Here is a 25571-nt window from a genome sequence, read left to right on the forward strand (position 1 = left end):
AAATTATGGCCGTTACAAAATTACAACGGTAATAAAAATCAGAGCAAATCTCAGCCATTGATTAAAGAAATAAGTGCCACAATCCTCTTGTGCCACGTCATAAAAACCCATACACTTGCAATATTTAATTGCATAACCAACCCCAAATAACCGGTTATGAGAATAACCAAAGGTTATTGAAATATTCCCCCAACTTTTTCTCTCTCTTCAATTTTTTATTATTTTTTTCACTTTCTCTCTCCTAATAACCAACCCAATTGGTTAACCATTGGACATGCTTTTAGATACAAAGTACACCCAATATCAACTAAAGAGATACAAAGTATCTTATTACATACATGCGGATGGATTTAAAGTACATTGCAATAATATTTTTTTCTTCTCATTTTTAATTATAGATTTTTGAAAAGTTACAAACATCCATTTTTTTAAAAAAATTACAGAGATACATAGTACTCCCTCCGTCCCTTTATTACATACCTGTATTCCTTATTGAGGAGACCAAAATTAAGTGTCTGTTTTTATTTATAGATTGTACTTTTTTACAATATAATTCTCTTTTTGATTATTTGTCATCCTTTTTCTTTTTCTTTTTTGTACTTTAACAACAATTTTCAATACTTTCTCTCTCCTAATTCCCAACCACTTTTTCTTTCTCTCTATTCTCTTTAACCCCACATACATATTTATACTCCCAATTATTAATTTTACGAAATCTTTAACTTTCTTAATTCCCGTACAAAATGAGAAATAGGCATGTAATAAAGGTACGAAGGGAGTATCTTTTTATATACATGCGGATGGATTTAAAGTACAATGCAATAATATTTTTTTTGCTCATTTTTTATGATTGATTTTTGAAAAGTTACACAAGTATAAAACATCCATTTTTTAAAAAAATTACAGAGATACAAAGTATCTTTTTATGTACATGCGAATGGATTTAAAGTACACTGCAATAATATTTTTTTTGCTCATTTTTTATTATAGGTTTTTGAAAAGTTACACACAGTGTAAAACATCCATTTTTTAAAAAAATTATAGATAATAATTAACGAGGTAATATAATACTCATATTATATTCTTTTTCTTTTCCACTCATTTATACCCATTGTTTCATTATCATCACCTAATACACTTTTTTCCTAAAGTTGTCACCTTATTATCAAGACAAGAAAAGGGAGTACTATACATTTATACTACTTTCGTTTCATATTATTTGCAACAATTAGACATTTTTCCTTTCTACTTTATGTCAAATCGTTGTAAATAATAGAAAACGAAGGTAGTAGATGGAAATGAATAGATGATTCTGTTCAAGAGTTTAACTACCCAAAAAAAATTCCAAGACATTTGTGTTAGATGAAGAAAGAAATCAAACATCTGCAGATCCTACTTCAGGTTTTTCATCGTCTGTGAGACAATAATGGACAGTACTCCCCTCTCTGATGTTGTTGCATCTCTCCTCCATAAACTGAAACCCTCTAATCTTTCAAAAAATAAAATCCCACCAGATCTGAAATCTCATCTTACAAAACTGAAAGATCTACTGCCCATTCTACTTGACCCTAGCCATATTGACAAATTATCATTATCCCTCGATGATCTTAATGTTGTCAAGAGCTCTGTTAGAAGGGCCAATGTTTTACTGGATTCTCGTTCTGATGAAGAAGAAGAAAAAAAGAGGTTGCGGGAGCTGAGGTTGACTATCTCACGATTGGAGCCACTGTTTGGAAGTGGTTCTGATCTACGAGAGGAAAGAAGCGTACAGAATCCTAGTGAAATTACAGAGTTTGAGACCTTTGAGTTTCTTAAAAGTCTTTCGCGACAAGAGGAAAGAAGCGTACAGACTTTTAGTGAAATTACAGAGTTTAAGACCGTTGAGTTGCTTAGAAATCTTTCGTCCTGTGTTTTTAGTTTAGTTGTGTATTGCTCAACTTATCCTAAAGGTCATAGATTTGTCAGAGAAACTCTGGTCAATATGTGGATGGCTCACGATCTCCTGTCCATATACACAGGGTTTTTTGAAGAGCTGCTTTCCAGAGATATATTTCTAAAGCCCGTGTCTGACACTGTATTTGGTAATGGCAAGAGCAGAAGAGTATACAGCTGTGAGATGAACCCTGTTGTCCATGATGCAGCACGCTACCTTGCAGCTGAAGATGTTGCTGTGTTCGATACACGTACTGCTGATAGTTCCTCTTCTGCAGTTGTTAAACAATGGACTAAGCATGTAGCATTCCACAATAATGGGTTTTCACGGTTTAACCTGGAAAACGTGATTCAGAATTGTAAAAGCATCACTTCATTAATGTGTTCTAGTGAATCTAGTCTTCACTGGGATGCGTTCATTGGAAGATCTGCAGGTCAAATTGTAAGATTGGATTCTAATTTAAAGACCCTTCGTTTATTAGACTTATCTGGATGCCAATTTAAGGAGCTTCCATCTTTCTTTCAATCTTCCTTAAGATATCTTAGCCTGTCAGGGAATGTTCTTCTTGAAAGCTTTTCGTGTCACTTCTTTCCAATGTTGAAGACATTGGATATTCATGGATGTGTTCGATTGGAATATGTTAAGGATTTGAAACTTTTAAAAGATTTGAGGAATTTGTACGTGACGTCTCGACAATCATCATTCACTTCACAAGAATTACTTTGCCCCCTGCCAATATTATTAGAACTCTCTCACTGTGCGCATTTGACCGAAATTCAAGCTATAAAAGTGAATAAATTGCGCATCTTCGAGTGCCCAAGACTTGAACTACTTCATCCTTTAAAGTTCAATCGCCTTACAGAATTGGTTCTGCATAATTGTGCTAGTCTAGTTCTAGACTATGGAGAGGAACATATAGCACAATTGCTTAAGATAAGCTGGGAATCAGTAGCAGTGTCCAGCCTTAAAAGATTGGAACTTGTAGGTCTTCCAATGATTCGGTTGCCTGACTGGCTTCAATTCGCAAGGGCTCTTGAGTATTTCATGATTGCAGATTGTCCACACCTAAAACAGTTGGAGAGTGTGCAATACCTTAAATCTCTGGAGGAATTATACGTCTATGATTGTCCAAGTTTGCAATCTCCACCTCATAGCGCACTTCCTAACCTCAGCTTACTCGATGTCAGGAATTGCCCATACTTCACTGGAACACCCACATGCTTCTCCAATATTCAGGTAAATAAAACTTCTTCACTTCCTTAGCTTCAGAATAATGGGCATGCTAGGGTTGTCAAAAGTTGACACTACATGTGACTACGATCAGACAAAAAAAATATTTTAAATGCCGCCATTTTGAGAAAAAAAAAATCTTTTAAAAGTTTTTTTGGAAAAATTGGAACGCCAAGTGTCGCAATGTCGTGACCTGGCTAAAAGTTTAGCTTTTATATATTAGTTATATGATAAGTGGGAGTTAGAAGGTAATTAGAATAAATAAGAGGTTGATTAAATTAAGCGAATTAGAAACACTCAGTTGTCTTTTAACAAAAAATCATTAACTTCGGTTTTAAAAGGAAATTTTCACTTTTGCTACCACTCAAACACCTCTGTTTCACTTTTGCTACCCATCTAAAATTTTATTTTATTTTACTATCACCTAAAATTAAATTACGTAATTAAAATTTCACTATCACTTAACGGAATCCGTTAGGGTTCCAACGGTTCCATTAAATTTATTCAAAAAATAAAAAATATAAAAATAATTAATAAATAAAATTAAAAAACCTAGCACTACCCAGCCCCTCCCGTCAGCCACCTTCCCCTTTCCCCTCTGCCGGCGGTCGACGCCCAAAGCTTAAACCGACGCTGGCAACCCACCCCACTTCCTTTCCCCCACTATTCACAACCCGCCACCACCTTCTCCCACCCAATCTAACGTAACTCTAACTGACCCAGACCCACCACCTAAACGACTAAAGCCACCACCCACCTAGATCTACCACCTTAACCCACCTAAAACCACCCACCAATCCGACCGAATACCCATCCGAACCCACCCACCTAAAACCAACCACCACAAACAGCCAAACCCACCATCACAACCCAAAACTTAAAAACAAAAAAAAAAAATCAAAACTAAAGAAAGAAAACTAAAACAAGAAAACATACCTTTAAAATTGAAATTGGCTTCAAATTTCACCTCGAATTTGGTTTAGTTAGGCCAAACTCGACCATGAAATCTCTAAATCAGTGGAGATTTCATGGTCGAATTCAACCTTAAAAACCATTAATTTGCATGAAAGATAACATGAGAAAGAGAGACGTGAAGGAGAAGGAGAAAGAAAGAGAGCAGTGGAGAAATTGAGAATGGTGGGGGGAAAGAGAGCAGTGAGCGTGAGGAAGAGGAGGAGAGAGAAAGGAAAATAAAGAAGTGTGACGTCTTACAGTTTCGGCTTTAGGCGCTGGCCGCTGGCGGGGGGGAGGGGTGGCGGCTGATGGGGAGGGGGTTGGGCTATTTTTGGTGGCAGGGTTTTTTTTATTATCTAAATTATTTGGGGGCTAACGGGAAGGCAGTTAGGGTGGCTAAGGAGGGAAGGGTGGCCGGAACGTAACAGTGAGGGTGGCTGGATCTCACTAACGGAAATAATAACCGAAAGTGTTAAGGGGTAGTGAAATTTAAATTATGTGATTTTAGGTGGTAACAAAATAAAATAAAACTTTAGATGGGTAGCAAAAGTGAAATAGAGGTATTTGAGTGGTAGCAAAAGTGAAAATTCCTATTTAAAAGGGGTTTTTTTTTTTATAAATTTGTATATATATAATTGCTTACAAATATTTTTGCCTATGCTTGCCTTTGACATACCTGCAATGTTAACCAGGAGCTTAATGATTCAAAGGCCTCGTACTTGCATCAGAATGATCCATACTTCATTGTGAAATCACGAAAGAATAGAACAACAGGTACTATTATGTCCAAATGTTGATTTCTTTTCCGTTCATTTCAAGATTGTTGTAGATTTGCTGCCAAAAAAAAAAAAAAAAAAAAAATTTGTTGTAGATTAACAAAGGTAGAATATGTAGTATGTAGAATAGATTAACAACCTTGTTTATTATGGTAATAAACTAAACTATGTTGACTTGGACATATAATGACTATCTATTGCATCGATTCATGTATGTAGGACTGCTGACTAATCATAATCATTGGCGCACTCTAGCATTGGTTTTTAGAGCAATAATGCGGATGAAAACTATTGTTAGCGTTAACCCAGGACTAGAGCTGACAAAGCTTCACTGTTGCCTCTTCCCCGATGACTATGAATTTGAGAGGGAGACATTGGTCCAGCTATGGATGGCTGTGGGGTTTTTAGGAGAGAAACGCATGGAATATGCTGGAAACATAAAATTTGATATTCTTTTAGAGGGACAGTACATCTTACCAGCAAGAGTTGATATTTTGACAGGAAGAAGTAAGTACAGAGTAAATTTTGATAAGGTTACAACTCTTCTAAATGGGACGCAAACAATCAGAAGTAAGGATGTTTGTGCCATGTTAGAATATGAAAATGAATCAGTGGTTGGATTTATGTCTTGGCATGCCTCAATTGTGTCAAATTACATTGATCAGGAAAGCTTCGAGACACTAAAGACTTTCAAAGAATTGAGGACTCTTTTATTTGTCCGCGATTATGGGTCTTCTCTCAAACAGATACCATCAGATTTGTTTTTAGCTCTTAAGTCTATACAAGCACTTGATTTGAGTGGAAGCCATATAACTGAGTTGCCAAGTTCTATAGGGAATGTGATACATTTACGTTACCTTGATCTTTCATTTACTCTAATTGAGAGTTTACCTGAATCCATTGATCAGCTTCGTCAACTGCAAACCTTGAGACTTGTAAAGTGTATATGTTTATATGTCCTGCCTGATGGAATGAAAGAGCTTACTAGCCTTCGCTATTTTGAATTTGATGTTTTGAGCCAGCTAACTTGTATGCCCAAAGGTATAGGAGCTCTTACCGAGCTTTGCACACTATCAACATTCATTGTAGACTCTGGAGAGGGTTGTACCATTAGAGAACTTAAGTACATGAATAACCTCAAAGGAAGTTTTTGTATTTCTGGTTTGGAAAATGCGACTGAGCATGAAGCCCGGATAGCTAATCTATCTGATAAAAAGTACCTTACTCGGTTGCAACTAAGATGGAATGACTTCAAATCTTATGATTATCAAAAGCGACGTGACATATTTTGGACTACTTATTATCTTGAGCCAAATTCATGTTTGGAAGAGTTGCAGCTGTTATATTATCCCAGCTTAAAATTGCCACCTTGGATAGGCTCTCCACAGTTTAAGGAGCTTGTTAGTATAACCCTCCTCAAGTGTGCAATAAAAGAACTCCATACCAAATTAGGAAAGTTACCGACTCTCAGGTATCTGAATATTACTTTCATGTACGGATTGACTGATATTGATTACAGGGTTCATAGGTATTTTGGTGAAGATCCCGGCAGTTTTCCTAAATTGGAGGCACTACGAATTGATGGCATGCCTAAATTAACAACTTGGGATGGAGTATGTTATGGTGATTTCCCAGTCCTTTCTAAGCTTATTGTAAGGCAATGCCCCAAGCTGAGTGTGCTTCCGTTTCTTCCACATCTTTCCTCCTTGAGGCATCTAGAAATAAGCCACTGCAAAGTGCTGAAATCTCTGTCAGATGGACCAACATTGTCAACGTCACTAGAAACTCTTGTAATAGATGCTTGCCCTTTGTTGAAAAAGAGATATACGAGGGGAGGTGAAGGCTGGTTTGAGATTGAACATATTCTAGAGATAACAATTGATTTGAAAGATGTTCGTTCTACTCAAGAAGATGGAGCTGATGATGATACTTCGTCTGCAGGTAACTGTAAACTTTTTTAGACTATATTCTAATTTCTCAGTCAATAATTTCCTGCCTATGGAGTATTTCTTTGGAATTCTTAGTACTCTGTAGAATTTTATTGTCATCTTTCAATTTTGGGTGAACTCTTCACTGCATTGTCAAAACTATTGTATTATAAATTAAACATAATATTGCGATATGGTGTTACAGGTTCAAATTCAGATAGTGATAATGATTCTGAGGGTTCAGAGAATAATGTCCATCCATATGACTCCTGCAGTCCTGCTAGAGGTAAGCTTATACAGTGCATGATTTTTTGTTACTTGATTTCAGCTGATATGGTCATATATTTATGAATTCCCCACAACAAATTAAATTTCCTTGTTTATCCCAACCTATGGAGTATTTTACTCAAATTCCTATTCCCACACACCAAACATCCTGTAAAGGGAATGAGGTTGATGCTTATCACTTGTGTCTTAGATTCAGGTAGGTAATCAACAATTATGAGGAACTATCCCAAGATGCAATATCTGTGGTGAAGACTTTGTGTGATACCTTCTCCAAATTGAAGTTGTAAGATGAGTGACGAATCTTGCAAAAACTCACAACAGTTGAAGTAATGGTGCTACAAATATATGGGCCCTATTTGGTAATTACCTGTAGCTGATTGTATTAGCTGATTTGATTAGTTGGTCGTATAAAGGCTATAAACTGGTTTGACTAGCCGATTGTGTAAAAGTATTTGGTAATTAGCTGTTACTTGTGTTAGCTATCTTAATGTATTTAATAGCCAAAAAGCTAATTGTTCAATAAACCAATTGTAAAAAGCTCTTAATAGTTTAGTTATCAAACACCTAAATTAGCTTTTTTAATTGGTCAAATCTCTAATAGGACCAAATAAGCTAAAAGCTCTCTAAAAGGTTTTTCACCAAACAAGGCCTTTACAATTAACCGAAGATAAAAACAAGTAGAATATGATAATTGTTTCAATTATAATGAATGTGTCCATGGTGTAGCTTAATTGGTTCCCAAGTTCACTTACAATATACAATAACAGCTTTTTAGTACAAACATTAAAAAAGAATAATAATAACCTAATTCTGTCCCGAACAGATACAGAACAATACATCATACACATGATACATCAGAGCAACCCTCCCCAAAACCCCGCCAAAACAAAAAGGGTAACAATAATTACAAACGAAGACCTGCCAGTTAGAAAGTGTGCCAGCTAGTCAGCTTAAGTAAACTACGCTGTGCTTTCATCAGCAAAGCAACTAACTATAACAATGTTCTGTGATCTTCTTCATCATCATCACTATCCGTGAAACCTTCATAACATGTATCAATGTCATCAGCATCAGATTCTGATGCACAAGCATCTGGTTGAGATGTCACTGGGGCGTTACTAAATGCATTCCAATCAGGAGAAAATGTCTTCTGTAGGGCTTCTGTAAGTTCGCCGCCTGTCCTTTCAATCTTACGCAAGCACCTAGACCAGTGAACTGCAGTACCCATATCAACAGTTATGCCAGATTCTATCATTTCTCTAGATATATTCAGAATTCCGGAACATATGTACTCCTCTGCTACAGTTGCTCGTGACAATAATGATGTCATTAGGCAATGATACACAGCTTTATCTGGCTTCAAGCCAGCAGACTTCATCTCGTCAAAACATTTTAGTGCCTTCTCTGGGAGAGATGCACGAGCCCAACCATGTATCAATGTTGTGTAAGTCTTAACATTAGGCTTCACTCCAACAGCTTTCATTTCTTGAATTGTCCTTGCTGCTCTCTGAGCCAAAAAGAAGAAAGCAACAGAATGTCACAACTCACAATCAAGTAAAATACACAGAGGTTTTTCAAAGAGATGACACTAGCAAAATATGTGCTTAAGAGGTTAGAGGTTTTTACCACAAGGGTTTCCTCAGAAAATAGCACAACAGAAAGAATGACCAAAGAGGCAGAAGTACATTCATGAAGGAAGAGAAGGTTTAGACAGACATATTATTTAAGACCACCGACCCCCCCCCCCCCCCCCCCCCCAACCCAAAAAAAAAAAAAAAAAGCGGTCATCTCCAAAGGAGAACACAATAGAAATTGAGAGAGATATACAGGCAGGACATACAAACTCTAATGCTATGAATAACAAACAGAGGTTAGCATAAATTGTATAAACATACAGTCATATCTCCAGCCTTGCAGCATGCATTTATGAAGGATGTGTAAGTATGAATATCAGGTTGCACCCCATCTTCTCTCATTTGTTGCAACAAGTCAGCCGCCTCCCAAACATCGCCTCTTCGAGCCCATCTACATAATTAAACATGAGGTATATAACTATAGCAGTCTATAAGCAAAGCTGGCGAAGCATCAAAGAGAAATTGGGACTTTCCCTGCCTAAGGGTCAGGGGTAACAAACACTAGCACATAGCAGACATAGCAAAAGTTAAAGTTGCCCAATTGGTGGTAATGGCTCATTGATATAATATTAAAAAAACTGAGCATTACCCGTCAACTAATATGTTATATACAAATGTATTCCTTGGGATATTCTGAGCACTCATCTCTCTTGTAACTGCCAGAGCACTTTGCATCCTCCCAGCTTTGCAGCATGCCTTGAGCAATGCTTCATATGCAAACACATCAAGCTGAAGTCCCTCCTCTTTCACTTTAGTAAAATATTCAAAAGCTTTTCCAGTGTCACCCTGAGCTGCGTAGCCTTGCATAATTGTCGTGTACGTGTGCTCATTTGGGCCCACCCCTGCCAATGACATCTCATCTAATATTTCAACAGCTTTCTCCATCTGAAATGAAACAAACTAGCATATAAAAATCTAACCGTATGCATAAAAGAGGGCGGTGAGATGATAATTAGAGCTTAAAAATTTACTCCACATATGAAAGTTTTAGCAGACAGTACAAAGAAACCAAAACAGCATTCACAGTGGCCTCAAAACAGTCGAAAGCATTGCTAAGTGTTTCATTTGTGCGCACATGGATACTAGGCTAGCAACCTATGAGTCCTAAAAGAATATTTGAAATCAGTTACACCATTTATCCAGAATCCACTTGGACATGTAGGGAATTGCTTACGTAAGAAATGTATTTGGCTGACACAAGTTGGGGGGTTTCTGAGCACCAAAAATGTCTTATAATGATGCCCCCGTTCACCTTTTCTCTTTGTTCCACTTCTGGGAAGGGGAAGGATTACCTCAGAACCGACTGATAGTCTGATACACACCAAGATGCCCAGGCTTGGTTGCCTTTATTGGTCTGGGCAAAGCAACTTCATTGAGATGCACTAAGGCAATGGAGGCACAGCTGCACATATATACAAGAAGCCTAACTAACAAGCTACTATCTCTTTTAAGGTCTATCATTAAAGGGGGAAAAATAATTAATGCTATATTTCTTATATTTATATGATGAGGTACTGCACTGCATTACTACAAAAAAAAATTAGTCATTTCGGCTAATTTTGTAATGTGATTATATGCATAAACATTCTATACGACTACAATTTGATTAGTGAAAATATGCATCTTGTTTCACCTAGATGCAAGCCTGACTCTCATGTCAACAGTGAACAGCCCACTCTTGTGTCATGCACCTCACATCTTTAAATGCTAGATAATATAGATCCTAAAAGCAAAATACTTCAGATTACAAAATAATAATCTCATTCAACTTGAACAAGGATGCACTTCTTTGGGGCATAAATTTCAAAGTCACGGGATAAGATCTTCATTATTAAGCACTAAAGAATCTCCATTGTGTATCGCCCAACTTTTGGTTATTTAGAGAGCTTCAAATGAGCATAAAAATACCAAGCTAGGTGTCCTCATTACCCACTACCCCTATGTACCTGAAAATTCGCACAACACTCGTATATGGCTACATGCTAGGAGTTACCCCTAAAAAAAAAAAAATAAAAAAAAAAATCTCCCTGTCTTTTTCAAGTGCCCCTTTTCTCATGGGCACATATGCCAATGCAAAATTTAGACCAAGAATATCTTCAATTATCAAGGGGGTTACTAATGCCACAATAAGTAAAAATAATCATTGAGAAGATTCCAACAAATACCCACAAGACTTTTTATTTTCCTGATGTAATCACTATCACTTTTTAAAGTGGATTAGATGAATGGTACAAAAAGACAAAACACTGCACTTAAAATAAAACGGGGGGAGTAAGAGTGAGACACTACAAGAAGTTTAAGCTAACTTATGACATATAAATGAACTGTCCTATAGACCTTGTGATCAAACACATACATGCAGGCCGCTAAAAGATTAGCATAGTATAGCGCAAATGTTACTCAAGGGATATGACTGGTTCAGATGAGACTCTTTCTTAAAACAAATACATACCCTCTTAATATTTTAGGGTGTTTCAAATTGATTTATTGTATTGCTATTCATGCAAAACTCTACAAAAATCTGTGACTAAGACATGTTGTGTAATGGAACACTTAGTCAGACTGGACTAAGGGATGTCATAGTATCATCCCAGACAAACCTTCAACTGGTACATACTAAAAGGCTTAGGAGAACCAATGTTAGACAGTAAACACAGAACCCGGAAGAATGGGAAAACAGCCATCATCAATCATTAAATTCATATTATCAACAACTATCTTTACCTGTCGCTTCTCTACAAGGCCCAGGATTAATGCATTGAATGTGTGAACAGTTGGGATACATCCATTCCTTCGCATCATATTGAAAACCTCAAGGGCTCTTCTCATTTCTCCAGCTCTTGCAAAGCCATGAATTATGGGCATGAATGACCTTGTTGTGGGTTTATGCCGTTCTTTCTTCATTTGCTCAACCAAGCGAATGGCACGGTCCATGTTACCCATTCCAGAAAAAGCTCGAATTATATTATTGTAGAGTACTACATCAGGTTTCAGACCATCTCTCATAACATCTTCAAAAATAGCAAATGCATTGGCCCAATCTTTTAACCTCACGAATCCATTGATCAACATGGAATAAGTCTTCATGTTATGTTTGATCCCAGCAGATTTCATCATTTCACTAACTTCAAGGGCCTTGGAAACTTTTCCAGACTGAAGAAAAAGTGGATAATTCAGTAATAAGTTCTCAAGCTTTGAAACTTGAAAACTTTCCATGACTTTTGCACACTAGTGAAGATCTATATTGGAGAGAGAGAGAGAGAGAGAAACAGAGGAATGAATCAGTGAGGAAGTTAAAAAGATTAGAGGTACCTTTGTGTAAATATTCAATAGACATCCATAGGTAACAACTGAGGGCACAAAGCCACATTCCTGGAAACGCAAGACATCCATAGCAAATCAGAGGGGGGGAAATAAACACAATGCAGTGAACAATTAGACATAAAACAAAAGAAGATGAAATCTACACAGTTTTATAATTTCCAAATCGGAAAACTGCACATGTATGTTCAAAAGGGGACTATAATTGTCAAAGGTTACACTTGAATATCTAAAAGATGAGATGCACAGATTTTTGACAGTTATATTCCATGTTCCACAGAATAGCAAATCCAACTCCAAATCAGAGGAAGCCCTGTTCTTATTGTATCAGTGAGAAGATAGCATTAGCTAAACAATAAATTCCAAATATCATTAATTTATAATTTCCAGTATCATCATTTTCTCCGGTGACAAAGGACACCTCATTAGGCCAGTATAGACATTCGAATTACAAGGGACATCTCTACAAAGAAGAGGAATCTTCTGCAGCCAATACAGCAAAGCATAGCAATCGAATCTAGCAAGCTCACTCTACTCATAGCCTCATACCTATATTCACACTCATGAAAGTAGCAAGAACCACATCTACAATAAAGGCTGACTGCCTGACCGGAAATTGACCATATGCACTATGACACATTGACACCCAACAACTTCCTGGGAAAACATTGAAGATAACAAGTTTTATTGTTTCCAAATCATTATTTCTTTACCTGAACCATATTAGTGGAATATTCATCAATTAAAAAAAAAATGCTAGTTGTTCCTCTAACTTACAGAGGACCCACACTTCGATATGAAATGAAAAGGTAGTGATCAGAACTTATCACTGAAATATACCAGGTGAGGGATCAACATCCAAAATCTCCTGAGAGACTATCCCATTAATAAAGACTGAAGCTAGACTAGCAGCCTTGCCCATCCACACCGCTGATTGCTTTAATTCCCTGGTCTAGAACAATATGCAAGAAGGGTGTTCCCAGTAATCTTAATCATGAGAATTCCACGTTATGCCACAGTTTCTGGAACAAGATCTCTCCATAAATACATAAAGAAGAGATAGGGTCATCCTGTATGGGGAAAGTCAGAGGCAATAAGAAGCTTGGTAAAATTATGAAACTTCCCCTCCCTCGATCCTCTCAACCTAGAATTCTCCCAATATCGATCAATCAATCAAAGCCTTAATCCCATAAGTGGGGTCGGCTACATGAACCAAAGTGATTATTCCATGTAGTCATCTACAAAAATCTTCCTCCCTCCAAGCTCCAACCCTTACGCTCCAATGCCTCATCCTCATGCAAATCCATATACTTCAAATCCTTCCTAACTCCTTCCAACCAAGTCATTTTCGGTCTCCCTCTCCCTCATTTAACCCCTCCATGGTCTCACTCTTCCACTCTTCATACACATGCACCCTAGGTCTCCGTCTTACATGCCCAAACCAACGCAGACGATTTTTCCTTAGTTTGTCTGCAATGCCTGCCACACCTATTTTCTTGCGAATAACCTCAACTCTGATTCTATATCTTAAAGTGTTCCCGCAAATCCACCTTAACATGCGCATTTTCGTAACCTCCATCTTTTTAATGTGCTCCTTAGAAGCCCAACATTCTCCCAAGATAATTTTTAAAATCCTCTTTTTTTTTTTAATCCAAGTGTAATACGAACACTGGAAGACAATCATGACTAGTGATCAAAACATCATGGAGGTCATGACAATGGTGACTTTAAGCATAACGCACAAGAGGTATTCTAAGAAACCAAGTGATTGAAACCTAAACCTGGAATCTTTTCTAATTACTAATTCTAAGAAGGATGTATAATACTAAAAACAATGATATTGTCACCATACTCATCATCATCTTCATAGGTTCATAATTTCAGAACCAAAATATGACTTACAACTTGGCCGCCTGTGCAAACGGACCCTTAGCACAAGGCCCCGAAATATTGAGGGCCAAATTTAATTGGGAGCCCATTTTGTAAAAAAAAAAAAAAAAAAAAAAAAAAAGCATCACTTCAGCGTCCCAACGTTCAATTTCAACCTTCCTTCCCAGTGGCGGATCCACAAATTTGAAAATGGGGGTCCAAAATATTTTAAACTTATATAACCCAAAAATTTGAAGACGTTGATATTATTAATGTTTCAATATTGCATAATGTTTTTACTTTCTAATTCATATTTAGCCTGTATGTTTACATACTTCCTTTGTTCCTTAACATTGCAATATGGGGGTAATCACTCTTTTCAATACACAATATAAACCTTTAAAAAAAAAACTTTAATTACAAGTATGTAACAGTAATAATAACAATAACCCCAAGTGATTATTTTTCCTTCTGTGTAAATCATAATAGAGTTAGTGTCAAAAGCGCAAACGTTGCAATATTTTAAATCCAAAAATAATATATTATTTGCAATTTTATATGGAGAAATGTATACTTTATCATTTAAGTTTTTTTTTTTTTTTTTTTTTTTTGAAACAAAAGAAATCAACTTTTTAAAATGGGAGAACAAAAGCTACAATATGAAATAGATTTTTTAACACACCTTAAATTTCATAATTCTAATGCAAAAATTAAGGGGATGCAAGTGCTCCCCTTGGTGGCCATATAGATCCGCCAATGTTCCTTCCCAATAAACTCTCCAAATAAATATACTCCATAATTACTCCAATTATTTTGCAATTCCTACGTAAAACTTTCAATCTTATCTACTGCAACTTCTTCTCCCGATTTCTATGGTGGTAACCGGTGGGTTGTATTTTCATCTTGAAATTCTTCCAGTATAGTTTCATGTTCAATCAGTTAAATTAAATTTCAAGTTTCTCCAAACACCAATAATTGGATACTCATTGTTGTGAATTTGGGTTAGCTTGGTTAAAAATGAGAATCCATCAAATCAAAAGAATCTGTGTGAGGTAATTTTTCTATAAAAAATTTAATATGAAAGAATTTCTGATTTTTGAGATTTGCTATGTGCTTGTTGTAGATTTGTAGCTGCGTTTTTTAAGGTTGAAATTGGAAAGTAAGAAAATTTTGGTACTCCATATTTGCTATTTGCAACAATAATGGGTCTTCAGAATTTGGAATTTGAATCACTGCTAATCGAATTATTAAGTTGTTTATCCTATTTTTATTCTAAATTACTAGCTTAAATTAATTACATATGTTTGTTTATTTTTGAGTATTTGGTGCACTACCTCGTCCATCTGTTTAATTACTAAATTTTTGATTTTTTTTTTCTTGTAGGCACTGTATGTTTAATTTATATTTTGAATCTAGATAGAGTAATTTGAATTTTTTTTTTTTTTTTATACAGTAATATTTTGAAAATGGTGACTCATAAATAAAATTGCACTTTTAAAATATATATATATATATTATTAGGGCCCAATTTTTAGATTTAGAACAGGGCCCCTCATACGTTTAAGACGGTCCTGCAACTTAGCATGATAATTTGGAAAAATGTTAGATAGAGTTCCTGATCCATTAGAGTTCCTGATCCATTAAGCAGACATATTGGATTAAATATTCCAGATTTGTCAGAAGATGAGAACCAAAAGTTCATCTAAGTTGGAAAGGTAAGTCTATTCAAAAAAAAAAAAGTTGGAAAGGTAAGTGTCTCAATTTTATTTTTTTTAAATCGTCACTAGTTTGATCTTGTTTGCAACATTGAGGCTTCACTACTTTGATCTTGTTTGCAACTTTGAGGCTTCACTACTTTGATCTTGTTTGCAACTTCAAGGCTTCGCTAGTTTGAACTTATTTGTAAAATTGAGGCTGTGAACCTCATTATTAAAGACTTAATGAGTTTTGTACTTTTATTTTTGGGCTGTGGGGTTGGGGGAATTAATTAAGGAATTGAACAGGCATCCTTTAACTGTTCAGCAATGAGTAGGGGTGTCAATTCGGGTAAACAGTTCGGGTTTGGGTTGGGTTTATCAGTTTCGGGTTATAACGGGTCGGTTTATAACGGGTTGAAATAATTAGCGGGTCGGTTTTGGGTCGGTTTTGAAAATTATCGAGTCAGTTCGGTTTGGTTTTTGTAATTGCAGTTTCTATTCGGATCGGGTCCTTATCGGGTCGGGTTCTAGTCGGTTCGGGTCATAATCAATTTGGGTTGAATCGGGTCGGTTTGAAAACGGGTTTAGCCCGTTTAATGTGGGTATCGGTTAAAAACAGTTAGGGTCTTAATCAGGATGGGTCGTAATTGGTTCGGGTCATAATCAGTTTGGGTTAAATTAGGTCGGTTCGAAAATGGGTTTCGGTTCAAAACAGATCGGGTAAAATCGGGTCCAATCATTATCGTTTCAGGTTATAATCGGTTTAGATTGAACTTGGTTGGTTTGAAAACGAGTTTACCCAATTTGATGCGGGTTTCTAATCAAATCATATCGGGTTAAAATTGAGTCGGATGATTATCGAGTCGAATTAGTCAGATAACAGGTAGGAACGGGTCATGTTATAATCAAGTCAAGTCATAAATAAGTTGGGTTTATCGAGTAGTGGGTTGAAACGGATTAGATCATAAACATATTGGGTAACAGGTTGTAATAACGGGTTACAGGTTTTAAACGGTTTGGTCTCAACGGGTTACAGGTCGTAAACGGTTCGGCCACAACGGGTTACGGGTTGAAACGATTCAGGTTTATCGGATTTTTATCGGGTTTTAACGGTTTTCGGTTTAAAATGGGTCGGGTTACTATCGGGTTTAGGCGTAATCGGTTTGGGTTGCTTTCAGTTTCGGGTTGTAACGGTTTGGCTTGATACCGGGTCGGGTTAGTAACGATTCGCACAAATTCGATTTAGTTCAGTTTCGGGTTGGAAAAAATTGGGTAGGGTCAGTTTTTGGTTTCCAAAAAACGGGTTTTAAGCAGTTCAGTTCCTTTTCGGATCGGTTCGAAACAGTCGGGTTTAACGGTTTGGGTCAGAAACTGACAGCTCTAGCAATGAGGGAGGCATTGGAGTCCATAAATTAATGTTATAATACTAGCAAATTCCTTTTTAGAGATTAAATTCCATAAATTTCATTTTAAATAAACAATAGGGTATGAGGAGAAATACCTATTCCAAAAATAAGAGTGATGCCATTTTCCTAGGATGCAATGCTATGAATAAAGATAGCATAGGACAGACTCAAGTGATAAAATGTATAGATTAAGATAACAATGAAGCTTGATTTATATAATCTGGAAAACAACAATAGCAATGGATAGGTACAATCATTTGAGGGGCTTGTTCTCTCCCAATATATAATCAAACTCTCGGTAATATTCAACATGATAACCTCTCCCTAAACTTTTCTTATTTATAGCATTACTCTACTAACTCACTTATCCCTCCTCCCTGAACAAAACAAGATTATGTTATGGCAATAGCATAGTGTAAGGAAAAATAAAAACCCACAAACAGCACCTTACATAAGTTGATCATTATTAAATCCAACTAAACTATGCTAAAGTAAAGGGTTCAAACTAAGGCAGGACACATGTCTAAAATCAAATGGAAACACAGAATCATGGAATTCTCTTCACAGCATAACCAAATAATTAAAGGATCTCAACTGAACCAATATTGAAGCCTCCATCACAATACACGCAACACTTCTCCAGAAAAAGCAACTCAAATATATCTCTTACCAAGGTAACAACAAAAGGTAGAAACTAGTCCTCTTATTCCAACCTACAGAGAAACAGAACCACTAATTAAAAACAACTGCATAATGTATACAATCATGCTCCATGACCTTCATCAACCACCAAAATTTTCCTCGGTTCACCTTTATTTCTTAGACTTCAACACATCTAACATAAGATTTCTAAAAACCAAAGTTGAAGACCATGACATGAGAGTCTATCTCCAATATCATCCATCACTAAATTACATCCCAAATTTTCTACAAGACTCTTCCCTTATTATTAGTAGACAGTGTGATGCAACAGCTCCAATAATGTTCAGACACAGACCTTCAGTCACCATCTGGTGAATTTTTTCCTTACTTTTCTACTGAAAAGAAGGGTTCTATCCCATGTTGCTATAGTGGATCTTCTATCTAGTATATCCAGCCTCCTGTATCAATTTTTAAAAAATCAATAATTTGAGAAGTCTACAAGTCCAAGGATCTGAGAGGTTTTCATACCTATCTAAAAGAGCATTATAAACCCACTAATGATAGCATTTATACCCCACATCAAATGTTCGTTTCATCTTTTCTCCAAAAAGCTTCTGTACTAGTTTCCTCAGCCATCAATAAAATAGGAGCCAACCAACCCTTAAAATCATAGATCTAACTTTCAACTCAACAAAAATAAAATAAAAAATGAGTAAAGTAGATAAAGCTACCTCCTCCTTGACAAAAGAGACTGAAAGAGGGTATCAAGGTAATAATATATAAGATCAAAACTATTACTCTCAAAAATAAACATGCTCCAACTATGATCTCAATAAGACTCTTGATGATTTGATGAGACTTTTTACATTCATAATCTCAAAGACTAATTTGGATCCATCACTTTTCTCAGTTACCCATAACGACAACTAAATTATCTCTCTTTCACTAATCCAGCAGATAGCCACATTTTTATTGGATTTTGGTACCCAGGATCACTACAAGGAAACTTTGAAAAATGAGCTATCTTTACATCATTTATTTCTTTATGATTTAAAAAAAAAAGACGAATTTAAATGCAGTTAAAATTTGTGGTCTGAAAGTCTACCATGCAAGTAAGCTAATAGCTCAGATTGACAATAGTAAAAAGTGTCTCCAGCATCTGAGTGCACATAAGGAACATTTGAAAAATTATGCATCAAATAAAAACAACCCACCTTTCAAACCAAAGACTAAAGTCTATTCCATGTGAGATATCCTTCACTTCATCCCACATCAAAGGGCAAAAATAAAAAGAAGAAATAATTACAATTAAAAAGATAAGAATAATAAATAAGTATTTGACAGATTATACTCACAATATGAATTTATATTAACAATACATCAGCATATTCCATTAATCATATGGGATATATGAATAATTTAGCACTTAATTAAATTGGCAATACCTTCAGTCTCTCAAAGACAATCAAACATTTTTCTTCATCACCAATCATGGTGTAACCATCCATCATTGTGTGATATATGTCAATTGGGGCATCAATACCCTGTTCTTCCATCTCCCTAACAAGCGCTTCTGCGCGATCCATATTACAAGTTTGACTGCATACATAAAGCAGCATGAACATAATGTTATGAAAAATTTCTTTTAGGGGCAAATAAATATTTCAATAAAGATAAAATTTAATAACGAATGGTATAGGGTTATATGAGCGCTGACCAAAAGGCATAGATTATATTGCCATAGACTATTGCATTAAGTGTTGTATGCTTCTCTTTTGCCTCTATGAACCATTGATCTGCAGCCCTTCCAAGAGAACATCAGCAAGCATTAGATGGAAACACACACACACACACACAACAACAACTTGTATCCAGAGTTTAATACAAAAAAGAGAAAGTGAGGCCAAAAGACAACCTTGCTAAGAAAAGGTTATCTATAGACCATTAGACCAGCAGAGCTACAGTTTTTTATACTTTTTATTTTTCATAAATCAAACCTAAATTCCTGTGAGGTAGACTGCATACCTATACATCTACAATATAATAGATTAGGTAAAGCAGGGAATCCCATTTATTCATTTTCCTACTTTGAAGATATGCATAAGATCTACCCAAAAAAAAAGGGGGGGGGGGAATAGAGATGAAATTTGACACCTTTAATATATCAATCAATCAATCAAAGCTTTAATCCCATAAGTGGAGTCGGCTACATGAACCAAAAGTGATTATTCCGTGTAGTCATCGACAAAAAATTTTCTCCTCCATCCCTAACGATCCAATGCCTCATCCTCGTGCAAATCCACATACTTCATATCCTTCCTAACTCCTTCCAACCAAGTCATTTTCGGTTTCCCCCTCCCTCATTTAACCCCTGCGTGGTCCCACTCTTCGTACCAGTGCACCCTCGAGTCTCCGTCTTACATGTCCAAACCAATGCAGATGATTTTCCCTTAGTTTGTCTGCAACCTTTAATTGAGATGGAAAAAAAGAGGAATATAGAGATGAAATTTGACAACTCTAAATCACCTCCCATTTTTAGCCTACCCTTTCAAATCGTACCCATAACTCACTTACCCACTCCCCCTCTCCCACCACTCAAATCCTAACATATCTCCACTCTGTTTAATTACAACCCTACCTTCCTACATCAATAACATGTATACTAACTGACTTCTCAACCCCCCCCCCCCAAAAGAATATTACCCCGGCTTGTATACATTAATACACAAACTTTAATGTGTATGCTGTGATATGATTGCCCCTACAGCTAAAATAGTAGTTGAAACTTGAAAGGGAAGGAAAATGAGAAGTGTCAGCTACGCTTTAAATAAAGGATATGAGGGGGGGGGAGAAAACAAAAACCAAAAAACCTCAAGCCACAATTTCAGATATAGATGAGTTGTCTTAACAACTTTCCCCTAAAAACATCAAGAAGCAGAAATTAACAACTTGACTTTTCGTAAAAAGAAAAAACCCTTCTTGACTTAAAGTAGAACCTGTGGAATTACCATCTCAAATTCTACTCCCTCCTAAGCCACCATAAAATTGTCAAAAGAATCAATTTTGTGCACACATTATCCAAGACTAGCAATACTATACCAGCAATCCTCCTTATCAATAGATGAATGCCAGTCATTACAAATCAAATTTGTGCAATGATTATCCAAGACTTGCAAATCCAACACATTTTCAACAGATGAATGCCAGTCATTACAAATCTAGAGACACAACCACATAGGAGGATGGAAGAGATTAAAGGACGCAATAAGGGAATTCAGGAAACTGTTGGGACAACTACATTTGTGTTCTCGCCACGAGTCCAAATCATGATTATTGCACCCCTGGAAGGAATTCACTATGGGTGCTAGATATTACTTTACCAATATTCTTGCAAGGGGCATTATGTCATGTTCATCCAGTCCCTACATTAACTCTAGAAGACCAAGAACTTCATCATAGAACATTAGAATTTAGTGTATCACATTTCATCTATATCTTCCGGTCTTCCATCTCTAATGGAAGAGAAGTAAATTGTTAAGATAGATAAAAGGAAACCAAATGTTTTGCCAGAAAAAGTTAAGATAAATAGATTCCTTAACTCATAATAGAACAAATCTGTTCATGCAAAAGCAGTAACCACTACAGAGTTTCAATTGAACAAAGGGTAAAAAACATTCTTCCCATAAAATAGAAAAAATCAAAGGGAGCTTCTCTTTATTTTCTCATTTACAAAATAGACAAAATCTTCATTAAGAATAAGACTTTAAGCCTCTTTCATTAAAATCAAGGCAACTTTATATTCAAAATTCCCACAAACATTCTTCTACCATTTCATTTTCTACTTCATAGTTCATACATACACTGTTTGAAACACATTTGATAAGAAAATAATACTAAAAAATGGAAGGGGATGAACAGTCATAATGGTGAGGCTAATTGCTGAATATAAAGATCATCTTACCAATAATATATCTATATCTTTATTTTAGTTACAGTTTTTCTTTTCATCAGGGTACACATGTATCATGAGCTGTTTGGATAAAGAAAAGGGAAGGAAAAGAAGGGGAGGTAGAGGATGATGAGTTTTCCTTCCAAATCTCTCCATTGTAGGAGAGATCAATTACTTACAATTTTAACTCTCCATTTCTCTCCCCTCCAATTCCCTTCCTTCCTCATTTGTTGTTCAAACGAAAGATACTCGACCCCTCCATTTCCCTTCCCTTCCTTTCCCTTTATCTCCTTCAATCCAAACACACTGTAAATTAGGGATCTTGAACAGGCTTTCTCAATTTTCTTCAGCAAGCACATCCAGTGCAAGAATTCCCCCTTCCTCTTAGTGTAATTGGTGAATCAACAAGAAAAATCATTTCATTCATTTGCAAAATCCTATACTAGACCAAAATTTGTATTCTTAAACTCTAAACAATAGCCCAATACGAGTCCCAAAAAAAGGCTATGTTTACTAGTGGTTAATTGACAACAACTTTGACACTCAAGCTTCATATCCCAATAAGAGAAAACACTATCTTAGGGTTGTGAAAAGTTTATAGTTAAAAATGGACACAACAGAACCCTTGTTTCTTATCAGAAGAAAAAAAACATGGTGGTCTATACCAAAAATCCAAAGCTTAGAGGAAAGAAAACTTAGAAATTGCAAGCAAGCACAGAAGAATACAGAAGGATTATAAATTGATGCTAGAAGAGAAGCTACTAACTCGACATATCCAACTCTAGCAAAGCCTCCAACAAGAATGCTATAGGTCACCAAAGTCAATTCAATCCCTTCTTCTTTCATCTTCCTCACACATGACAGTGCTTCTTCCATGTCTCTGCCAACTGCATAGGCATGAATAAGGCTGCACAGAGAAAAATTTTGCATCACATATCAAAATTAGTAGACCCAAAATTTGAAGAATACTAGTTGACAGAATAAGTAACAGAATTAGGAGAATTCAATTTCAATTTTTATTGAATCCAAAATACCATTCAAGTTAATAATTGTTCACAGTAGACTTATGCATTTAGACTAGATCTGCAGCAAATCATACATTCAAATCTTGTGTCTTCATTTCTTCAATTTATAGGAAATCCATAAAATTCAAGACAAAGACATAGTCCAAATAAATGGTTTCCAGGATTATATTACCTTGTAAATACATGTGAATTTGGCTCAATCCCTCTTGCTCGCATGCTTTCAAAAGTTTCACGTGCACGATGCATGTCCCCACGTCTTGCATAAAATTTTACCATCTGCCCAAACTCTTTCCTAGATGGCTAAGTTCATACAAATTAAAAATGAGGAAAAATATAAACCCATTTGAACATCGGCAGTACAATGATATAAGCCAGACCTATATTAAGAAAATTTTGATACTAAAAATCTCATATGATGTCCACTAGAACATTTGATTATCTTTACTACAATAGAACATTTGATTATCTTTACTACTTTTCAGTATCAACCATTCCATTTTCCCATCTTAAGATATGGCTGTGAATAGTGATAAAAAATAACCAGGAAACAAATGTTTGCTTGTGGAGATGCATTGCCTATGGCATCCATAAGGGGCGTTGCACAAATGCAAGTAGTGTTGATCACCAAATTCCATCAATTAATAGCTAACATTCTCACAGGTCACTAAGAATAAGAATACGACTTAACAAGTAAAGGAACTTTTGGCTACTTATAAAATATGTGTTCACGGTGCATCTTAGTAAAATACTAGAAAGTCACCAAACTTCAGAAGGGACTTATTTCATTCAGAGCAATGATGCTTCCACAATGTAAGCAAAAGGTAGAATCTTGTCTATAACAATCTAACCTCTTGAGAATCTAAAGCTGAACACAAGCTTTTCTTGCGAATGTAGGATCCAAGGAACATAGGGCACACAACCATCAATCTCCCTCTATGATATAAAAGTTAGCCAAATTACAGCTCATGTCAAACTGGTGACATGGCTAAATTAGAAACTATACGCAAACCTCACACTTCACAGAAAAGGATGGTTGAACAATTGAAATAAACTTTTGCATCAAAGACACAGAAATCCTAACACAGGGAGTTAGTGACCCAATTTAGTACTGAATAAATTTGTTAATGATCAAATAAACCCTAATTCTGTAATCTTGGAAGAATAGCCTTCTTCACCTAATTCAGTCAATATTGCATCATCAAAGTTCCAATAATATAAACCACAATTATTCAATTAATCACATCCTACAAACATTATGTTGCAGCAAACTAGCAAGTATAAAAGCATCAGTATTAGTTATACCTTCTTAATCCTCTCGAATGCACGAACAACGGCCTGCCAATTCTCCGGCTGTGACTCGACAACCTTCCGAAACACCTTCCTGGAATCATCCCTCTCCTCATGCCATTTCGACCGGAACTCCCTCCCCTCCCCTCTCTGAACCCACCTCTCTCTCTCCTGTGCAATCGTCTTCAACCTCCTACCATCATCCAATTTCACAGTCAAAACCCTTCCATGAAACTCCACCCCATCAAACTCCACAGCCTTCAATGCCGATTTCTCCGCCATTTCCCCACCAAATATAACAAACCCAAATCCCATATTCCTCTCCAAATCCTCATGCCCTTTGATCAAAATCACACTCTTAATCGGCCCGAATTGTCGAAAAAACTCGGTAACCTCGGGTTTCTTAATCCACAATGGTAAATTCCCCACAAAAATCTTACCCTCCTGCCGAAATTCAACCTTCCCAGAAACCCCAGAACCCCTCTCATCTCCTTCCCTGTCCTCTTCATCTTCCTCATCAAATACACCCCCAAAAACGACATCGTTCGGGACCGGGGGAGGCGGCGGAGGCGGGGAAATCTTGCTAGTGAGACGAAGCTTAGCAGTGAGATTATGGGGAGACGGGGTAGGGGTAGATTGGGGAAAACGGAGAGATTTGAGGGGATTTGAAGGGGGTTTAGGAGGAGGAGGAGGAGGTGGTGGTGGGGGTTTGGAAGTGGTGGTTTTGAGGGTTTTGGGGCGGCGAATATTGGGCGGAAAATGCGAAGAAGAGGAGGAAGAAGAGGAAGGAGGTTCGCTGGAGTAGTTGGAGGAGAGAGAAAATCGAGGGTGAGAGAGGAGAGAGAAAGTGGGAGTGGGTGAAGTAGAGTGGTAGCGTGTGGTGGTGGAGGAGAGTGAAGAAGGAAAATCCATTTTCGCGGGGATTTCTTCAACTGCTGCTTTTAGTTTAGGGTTAAAGGATACTACCACATTACGTTACTGTGTCCGAATAAAAAATGTCCGTCATTTTTTACGTAGGAAAAAGTAAGTCGCTTTTTACCCTTTCCTACAGCCAAACAAAATTTATAAACACTCGACCAACCTAATACGAGTATATGGTAAGTCAAGCGCCGAACCCAAAGGAATGAGTAGGTGCAAGCTATAGCCTAGGTCAAGCTATTTCGAAGACTACAGAAAGATATGGTTGGTAACTAAAGTATCGAGAAAGCTAGATAAATCGAGAAATTCAATATACTAAACACTAGGGATATAGGTTCCACATGCAAGCTCAATGATTATGCTAATTGAAGAATCACTCAATCAATTCAAACATTGCAAAGGACAAACAATAGTTGCAATCAAAGGAATTCAAGAGCTATCTTCTATAAGCCAAGCTAGGGTTCACTATGAATGGCTAACTAGGAAAATCACAATCAAATTCAATCAATTAAAGCAATTCTCAAATCAAGGGTTCATGTCATTGAATTTGCAATGTAATCTAGATTAATCTTATAGGTTGATCACTCCTAGTCTAATTAATCACATGCACAACCATGTCAACCAAATTAATTGCAACAATTCAATCAATCAAGGATCATCAACTAGCAAAAATCATCAATCTAACATGCTTCCCCTTCTCCCTAACAACTAATC

General features: G+C 36.4%; 2 protein-coding genes across 2 annotated transcripts; one reads left to right on the plus strand and one right to left on the minus strand.

Moving 5' to 3' along the window:
* The first annotated feature begins 1374 nt into the window (after positions 1 to 1374).
* LOC145582521 (uncharacterized) lies at positions 1375 to 7632 on the plus strand. The gene is made up of 5 exons (XM_081639505.1): positions 1375 to 3169; positions 4810 to 4891; positions 5113 to 6834; positions 7027 to 7107; positions 7300 to 7632. Exons 1-5 carry the CDS (start codon positions 1427 to 1429, stop codon positions 7311 to 7313), a joined length of 3642 nt encoding a protein of 1213 aa, XP_081495631.1. The 5' UTR covers positions 1375 to 1426; the 3' UTR covers positions 7314 to 7632.
* Positions 7633 to 7775: 143 nt separating this feature from the next.
* Positions 7776 to 24870, minus strand: LOC145583316 (uncharacterized). Its single transcript, XM_081640544.1, has 10 exons — positions 23955 to 24870; positions 22825 to 22952; positions 22394 to 22534; positions 19396 to 19482; positions 19124 to 19277; positions 12056 to 12115; positions 11468 to 11896; positions 9333 to 9628; positions 9005 to 9134; positions 7776 to 8616 (listed from the first exon to the last, which is right to left on the minus strand). The coding sequence occupies exons 1-10, from the start codon at positions 24849 to 24851 to the stop codon at positions 8101 to 8103; spliced, it is 2838 nt and encodes a 945-aa protein (XP_081496670.1). The 5' UTR covers positions 24852 to 24870; the 3' UTR covers positions 7776 to 8100.
* Between the last annotated feature and the right edge of the window lie 701 nt (positions 24871 to 25571).

This window comes from Chenopodium album, chromosome 15 (genome assembly GCF_948465745.1).
Source record: "Chenopodium album chromosome 15, dcCheAlbu1.1, whole genome shotgun sequence".
Lineage (NCBI taxonomy): Eukaryota > Viridiplantae > Streptophyta > Magnoliopsida > Caryophyllales > Amaranthaceae > Chenopodium > Chenopodium album.

Excerpts from the sequence above, each read along its gene's own strand:
- LOC145582521 (XM_081639505.1), top strand. The coding sequence starts at position 1,427 with ATGGACAGTACTCCCCTCTCTGATGTTGTTGCATCTCTCCTCCATAAA. Across the intron at positions 3,170-4,809 it reads CATGCTTCTCCAATATTCAG|GAGCTTAATGATTCAAAGGC; the intron begins GTAAATAAAACT and ends AATGTTAACCAG. Across the intron at positions 4,892-5,112 it reads ACGAAAGAATAGAACAACAG|GACTGCTGACTAATCATAAT; the intron begins GTACTATTATGT and ends TCATGTATGTAG.
- LOC145583316 (XM_081640544.1), bottom strand. The coding sequence starts at position 24,851 with ATGGATTTTCCTTCTTCACTCTCCTCCACCACCACACGCTACCACTCT. Across the intron at positions 19,483-22,393 it reads GCTAGAGTTGGATATGTCGA|GGCTGCAGATCAATGGTTCA; the intron begins GTTAGTAGCTTC and ends TTCTCTTGGAAG. Across the intron at positions 19,278-19,395 it reads AATATAATCTATGCCTTTTG|TCAAACTTGTAATATGGATC; the intron begins GTCAGCGCTCAT and ends TTATGTATGCAG.